The 7,518-nt window shown below is 59.7% G+C and overlaps 1 protein-coding gene across 1 annotated transcript in view; it reads left to right on the plus strand.

The window, feature by feature from the left end:
- Positions 1 to 2,589: 2,589 nt before the first annotated feature.
- Positions 2,590 to 7,518, plus strand: part of LOC130583929 (diacylglycerol kinase beta-like) — a 24,331-nt gene continuing 19,402 nt past the window's right edge. The window contains exons 1-2 of the mRNA XM_057383608.1: positions 2,590 to 2,742; positions 7,288 to 7,508. Of these exons, the coding sequence (XP_057239591.1) occupies positions 7,442 to 7,508 (67 nt within the window). The 5' untranslated portion in view covers positions 2,590 to 2,742; positions 7,288 to 7,441. The remainder of the gene's footprint in view (positions 2,743 to 7,287; positions 7,509 to 7,518) is intronic.

Here is a 7,518-nt window from a genome sequence, read left to right on the forward strand (position 1 = left end):
TTTGGCAGGGGGGCTGTGCCAAGGGACACCTGCGGGCACAGCTCTGGGGTGTTTGGGGGGTGGTTGGTCACCCCAGGGAGCCACTGGCACAGCAGGGAGAGTTGAGAAGCTGGTAGGGACTGGGAAGGCATTACAAATCCCCAGAATATCATCCCATGTCCTTCCTGCTTCTCCAAACTGGGCTTTTCCTCCTGTGTGTGTGGGGGCAGCACTCAGAGGCTTCAGAGCTCCTGCCAGCACCCCTGGCCCGGGGACACCGCCACCCCAGCACAGGGATCCTCCTCCTCCTCCTCCTCCCTCAGGGCTTCCAGACTCTGAATCAGTGGATCTCTCACCCTCCCCCAGCTGCCCCCAGAGTCCCACTAAAGGAATGAATCTGGGGATGAACCTGCAGCTGCAGCCCCTTTTGGACCGGGAGTGTGTCAGGACACAGCACGCAGACCTGCAAGAGAGACACATCATCACAGGGCTTGTGCCTCATAAGGATAATTTAGCCTTTCTACCCTTTTAATTTACTAATTAATCCCTGGAAGGGATACTTACTTGGATGCAGGGAAAGAATTAAATTCTCTCATCTGGGAGTGCAGAGAATTTCACCGATAGCCCTGGCAGAGCGTTAGCAAAGTCAGGGCAGAGCGAAGGAGTCCACATCTCACCAGGCCAGCAGCTTCTCATGGTCAAGCTCCCACTCTGCCTGGAAAAAATATTCCTGCCCCACTCCTGCAGGGTTATTCCAATGGCTGGRAAACCTGTGGGAGCTCCTGGATGTCTGGAAAGCCCTGGGAGACTGCTGCTGGCTGGAAATTATTGCAGGAGGTGATAATGCATCCTGAGTGAGCTGCTCCCACGCAGGCTGGGATCAGCCCTGAGCTGGGCAAGGAGTCCACTGGTGCAAGTTTTCTTTTGGGAAAAGGGCTCTGAGCCCCTGCAGGGGGGATTTCACCAGCTCTGGCCAGGTCTCCTCCTGCCCAGCCCCCAGACCACGTGCCCTGGCACCCTGGACGCAGACAGCAGCAGGTGTCTGGCCAGGAGATTTCTTCATCCTCCTCCTCCTCCTCCTCCTCTCACCATGTGTCTGGCAAACTGTTGCCTCCCTGCAACAGTTGATAATAAATGATAAAACTCATTTATTATAAATTTCTCTCTGGGCTTTCCCCAAATCCCATCAGCCCTGCACTGCTCTCAGGCCCCGCTTCTCCAYCCTCATCCTGGTCCCCAGCCCAGTCCCCATGCCTGGGATGTTGAATTAAGCCAGACAGGATGAGGACAGGGCTGGGACACTGTTCTYAGGGGAGAGGAGATGTCACCTGCTGTGGCTCAGTGTTGACACAGGTTACAGAGGGAGGTGCTGGCATGGGTGGGAGCAGGGAGCTCAGGGTCTTCTTCCCACTGTTCCAGAATGTGAGACTGCCCTGCACTTCRGCACAGCCCATCAGAAGAGACCAGTCAGCTCATTGAGGGGGTTCTCCTCGTTCCCAGTCACAGATGACAAGTGCCACCTTCAATCTCAGAGGCCTTTTCCCACCTAAATGATTCCATGATTCTATCTCCCCTAAAACTGGCACAGATCTGGGGACTCTGTCATTCCCAGCATCCCAGCCAGGAGCCCCAACCCATCTCTCTGGGGTCCCAGCCAGGAGGGAGGGAGGGAAAGYGGGGATGAGACTGGAGAGATCCCCATGTAGAGCAGGAACCTCATCTGTGACTGGCACAYAGTGAACAGCTCTGGCTGAGGAACCTGCTCCTGTTTCTCTCAAGAAAGTTCAGTCCCAGMTGTCAGTCCCCTTCTCCTGCTTTTTTTGAAGTTGGAGAGCTACGTACGTGGATGGCGTCTCTAATTAATATAAATATAGCGAAACATAAATAATAGACATGCCTGAAATAGTGTCACTCCCGAGCAGGCAGGCAGACGCGTCATGGAAAGAAAATAAAAATGCTTTTTATCTGTTTTGGCATTTTTTGTTTGTTTGTGTTCGGCGGTTTRTTCTGTTTCTGAGGAAAGAGCAACCTTTGCCATGCGTGAAACTGTTGGAAAGTGAGAGACGAGGGGCAGGGGGATGGGGGGGAAGGGGAGAGAGGGAAATGGGGACTGGGATGGGGACAGAGACGGGGACAGGGACGGGGACAAGCATGGGATGAAGATATGGATGAGGAAAGGGATAGGGGCATGAAAGGGGATTGGGACAAGAACGAGAATGAAGAAGGGGATGGGGCAGGGGTGGGGACGAGGATGGGGTTAGGATGGGGATGGAGATAGGCACGGGGACAAGGACAGGGCAGGGGATGGGGACGGGGAGCGTCGGGGCTGAGGGGCAGTGTGCGTGCTCAGCGGGAAGCGAGGAAAACCCTGCCGCGGTGGGGAGGTGGAAATTCATCGCAAATGAGTTTTCTCGTGGAAACGGCGCTCCCGCCGCCCCCGCAGCCGGCGGCTCCCGACACGGTGCTCCCCGGAGCTGCCCCGGGCCCGGGGAGGGCGGGGGCGCGGTCGGGGCCGCCGGGCTCTTCCCTCCAACTCCTCCTCCTCCTCCTCGTCCTCCTCCTCCCCCCCCGCCCGGCCGCCCGGTGCCGGCGGAGGCGGGCGGAGCGGAGCGGAGCGGCGGGGCGGGCCGGGCCCGTTCGCATCCCCCCATCCCCGCCCCGCCGCCGGGCTGCCCAGCGCTGCCAGGCATCGCCAGCCGCCGAGCCACCACCGCCGGAGCGCCCCGGCCCGTCCCGCCGATGGCACCGCGCTGCCGCCGCCAAGTAAGGGGACAGCGGCGGGGGGACGCGGGGGGACGGGGGCTCACCCCTTTCGGCCCTGGGCAAACCCCCCGATCCACGCGGGACCCCCACCCCAGGCGGGACCGGCTCGACAGCGCCCGTCGATCCCCGTCCGCTGCCCTCGGAGCCCCGACCCTTCCCCCTTCCCGAGCGGCGGGGCAGCGCTGGGCTTGGGCAATCGGGGATCCCGGGCGGGTGGCTCCGCTCCTGAGGAAAGGCTCCCGAAGGGTGGAGAAGGAGAGGGCAGCGWACCCTTGTCCCCGGGGTGAGGAGGATGGCAACCAGCGAGCCCCTAAAGCAGCYCGGGGGGCTCCAGCACCTTCACTGGTGTCTCAGCATGTGTCGGTTCTCAGCCTGGCCATAAAAGCACCCGTCCTTTGGCTGGGCAGAAGAACAGCCCAATCCAGCTGTTCCTGTGTGCTGCCCGGCCGGTAAAGCTCGTCAGTGCCTTTCTCGTYAAGCAAAGATTGCCGGGGCCGTTGGCTTTGGAGGGCAGGAGGGCTGAGGAGGTGCTCGGCGTGGCTGGCCTGGGGAAGGAGCTGGGTGTGACTTGTTCTGCAGGTTGTGCTGGGGGATGAAAGGGAAGAGCGTGTTTCAAAGCAATCGGGAAGCAGCGTTATCCCACACAAGGTGTGGTTAACCCGTGGGACTCACGGCCGCAGGGACAGAGCCAGGGCTTCCGTCTGCCWGGTTTGTAGGTGTCCTCAAGTCCTGGGCTTGTGTGGCAAGGTGGTGGAGCTGGAATCCCGGGGAGGATCCCAGCCCTCAGGCTGCAGGGCCAGCGTTTGCTTCCCTGTCTGCTGTGGGAAGGGGCTTTTCTGGACTGAGAAGGACCTGCAGGGGCSATGGCAAGGGAAGGGTCTTGCTCTGAAGGCATCCTAGCTCAGATCCAGTCTGCTCTGAACTCAKAATAATTCTCTAAAAACGCAGCAGTAGTGAATCAGGAAGTTGTTGGTGTCCCTGGGGTGTGAGCGAAGCTGTGCCGGCCCTGGCGGGTGGGCGAGGTCCGAGGGATCTGCGCTGGGTCCCGCTGAGCAAGGCTGAGCCGAGCTCTCCCTGCACCCAGCTGGGAGTGGGTACAAGCACAGCCCAGCCCCGGGGCCGGAGGGCTGGGTTTGGCCACCCCTGTGTCACCTCTGGGCACCTCTGCCAGCCCCTTTTACCGCCCTGGTGCCACGAGAGTGCCCAAAGCAGAGTTGGTGTCAGGTACCTGGACGGCGTGCCTTGCTCTGTGTGGGTGGGTGGTCAAAGGGTCAGGGCAATGTGTTGACAGCAACAGGTTTGGAGAATGGAAAAAGCCAATCCTGAACGCCCTCTTGGGCTGGCAAAACGCAGAAAAGCGCCTTCTCCTGTCGCTGCAGAAAATAGTTTGAGCGTGACTTGGTTGGGGTTTGTTTGCTGCAGTGGGACAGGAGGGATTTATACTCCACCCACAGCCTCAGGGGCCTCTCCCCATCCAACACAAAAATAGGCTGATCTTTCCAAAAGATGAGGGGGGGAAGGCCTGGAAAATGCCATTCCTGCAGGGACCTGCCACACTTCTGCCCCAGGAGATGTGGCGCGTGACTGTGGCATCCTGCGGGCCCGGGCAGGGATGCAGGGAAGAGCCCGGCATCGGCATCGAGCCGTGCCCTGTCCCGGTGCTGCCAGGGAGCCACACACCCTGCACGTGTGCCAGCGTGCTCGGCAGGAGCGTGAGGAGCTCCCTGAGCAGCGCTGCCTCCTCCTGCCGCCTCCTGCGGCTCAAGGAGAGGTGTTTTACCTTCCCAAAGAGCATGGGAAGCAGAAATCTCCTGCGGGACATGTGCTGCAGCCCCATCCATGCCCTCCTGTGAAACTGATGGGGGGCTGGAGGCTCTRCCGGCCCCGGGAGCTGCCAGCCCATCGCCTCTGGTCCCTGCCCACCGTGGGCACAATTAATTCCCCATCAGTAGCCATGGTCCTGGGCAAGTGGCAGAAGGACAAGCCCCCCCAATGCCATGGTGACACCAGAGTGCTCTGCTGTGGGATGGAAGCGGCTGGAGCTGGTGAAGAGGCTCTGGATTGGGATGTCTGGCTGGAAAAAACACCTCCTCTGCCATCCTGGGCTGTTCCTGGGAGTCCCCCATCCCTGGACACCGGACGGCCCTTTCTTAGGGACATTGACACGTTCCACTGCTCACTGCTCAGTCCTGCCGCTCGTCCGGGCTGCACTGACCATTGGGGACAGGCCCGTGGCTGGCTCCCTCCTGCCATCCCCTCACTGACACATTTCGGGCCCTACAAGGCTGCGCCCTGGCTCCCATCGCCAGCTCCTCTGCTTGCTCCATCACCAGCACCTCCTCCATCGCTGGAGCCGKCAGGATGCTCCATTCCCCAGAGCTCCCCTTATTCCCCCAGGAGGGGTCAAGAGGCTCCATTGTCCCCCCTGTCCATCCTCCCCGGCCACTCCACGCCAGGCCGGTGCCCACGCCGGTGCCCACACTGGTGCCCACCCCGCAGGCACGGAGCGAGGAGGGGGCGAGGGGCCGTGTCCCGGTGAGCGCCTCCAGGCAGGGTAATCCGGTGTTATTTGTAACACTAGTAGGGGAGCTATTTTTAGCGAGAGGCAAATTTGATTTAATAGAACATAATTTGCCGCTGACAATTCAGAGGGCGGCCAAACGAGGAGCAGCTGGATTCCTGAGGAGGCTTTTTTTCCTGCCCTTCCTGAAATCCGAGGCTGACGCGCCAGGAGTGGCATTTGTTATTCCAGCAATTGCTGGGGGAAAGCCCCTTGGGATGGCCCAATTAGCTCTGCTTTGCTTTGCTTTCCTCCTGGTGCTTTGTGCTGCCCCATCGCCCACCATCAAAAGGAGCGAGGGAGATTTTGGCTGCCCTCTGTTTTGGGAGGGTTCAGTGCCCCCGAACTCCTCTGGGGAGCTGGAGCCAGCCAGGCCCCTTTTGCCTTTTCTTCTGGCTAGTTCTGCGCTCTCAGCCACTCCTCGGTTAAGTTTAGGATTAAAAAGAGGTTCTGATCAAATCACACAGCTTGTTTGCCAGGAAATATGGAGTCTGTGTGCGTTCCTGGGCATTTCTTACAGACCGAGCTCCTCTGGACCAGCCTCTGAGATCCTTTGGGTCAAACCCATCATCCAGGACAGGAGCAAACACCGTGTTCTTGCTTGTGCTTTCACCGAGAYGAAGATCCCCACAAAACCAGTGCTGGTGTGGGAGGATCCGGGTAGTTCTTTCCAGGCCCTGCCTCTGTTGCACCCAGCCTGTCCCAGTTGGTGGAATGGAGACAAAGAGTTGGGATAGTCAGGGCTGGGGGGAGTTGCCATGGGGCTGCAGGGCCCCAGGGAGGGTGGGAAGGGGAGATTTTCCCCAGGACTGTGTGTTATCACAGGGCAGGGCAGGGAGGGCACTGCTCCCTATCCTGGCACAGCCACCCTGGGCAGGAGCAGTGCCCTTTGGGGTCTCCAAACACCCCAGACCTCCAGGCAGCCTCAAGAACAGCCAGGAAATCCCAGGGCATGGAGGGGTGGAACAAGACCACAGTGATTTGTTCTCCTGGGAGGAAAGTTCGGGGCAGGACTAAGGAGAGCTGTGATGTTTAACTGCAGTAAATGTGTCCTGGTGCACCTCAGGGACTCCATCTGGGGTTGGTGTGGGACCCGACAGCTCCCCAAAATCACTTGTTCACTTTAATCAAAGGTACAGCCAGCTGGGGGATGGGGGTGCTCCCCGAGCATCATCCCAAGTGGGAAAGTGACCTTTCCCAGCTCATCCTTGCTCTGCTTTCTCCAGTCTGTCTGCTCAGGCTGGTGGAAACTGGGAGCCAGGGAAACAGCCCTCAAATGGAGATCAAACTCCTTGGACAACAACCACGTCCTCCAAATGCGGCCCTTTGCCTGATGACTAGTTCTGTTAAATGAAAAACTGATAAGTTTGAAGCCTATAAACAGGTGGGCTGGAGAGGGCCCTTTGGGGTTTCTCTGTGGTTTCTCACAGGTTTTACCCTTGTGCCCAGTTTTGGCTGTAGATTTTCATTTTCAATTATTCCCTGGACGTAAGCACTGCCTTCAAAGGTGCAGGAGTAAGCTGGAAGTTTCTACTCTCTTGGATTCCCTGCCTCCTGTTGTTGCATCTTCTTTAAATAATTGCACCCTTCCCTCTGCTCCCCATGCAGGGTTGCCCTCGAAAATGTTGGGGGTGTCCAGTTCCTTTCCCTGCCCGAGGTGTTTTCTTGACCTCTGCCAGCCACCCCCTGTGGCCACMGGGAGCTGTGGCTGTTGTGGGTGGCTGAGTGGCTTCCCCAGGGACACCCAGCCCTGGCAATGCTCACACAGYGAGGTGCCCTGTGCTCACCCTGTCCCTGCAGTACAGATCCCCCACATCTGCAGTGGGACCCTCCCCAACTGGGAACCCCCCCTGGCACCCCAGTTTACAGACCCCCTGCCCCACAGACCCCCCTAATGCAGGTGACTGTCCCCAGGGAGCCGTGGCAGCAGGACCCAGCCTCTGCCTCCCCTGACCCTGACCCCTCCTCTCTCTCTGCCCCTCCAGGGAGGACGCTGCTGACCGGGTGCCCCAAGCCCCAGGTTGTGCTGCCCACGGGCTCTGCTGGACGATGCCATGGCCGTGACGATGTGACCGAGCGGCTGGCACCGAGCCTGGCACGGCAGCACCGGCCACCGGTGGCCCCCGCCGCGGGCCCAAGATGAGCGATGGCGTGTGGATCTCGCTCAGCCCCGCCGAGTTCGCCCAGCTGCAGCAGTACACGGACTGTGAGTACCC

Source organism: Malurus melanocephalus, unplaced genomic scaffold (genome assembly GCF_030028575.1).
Source record: "Malurus melanocephalus ecotype Western Australia unplaced genomic scaffold, MMel_1.1 scaffold_644, whole genome shotgun sequence".
NCBI lineage: Eukaryota > Metazoa > Chordata > Aves > Passeriformes > Maluridae > Malurus > Malurus melanocephalus.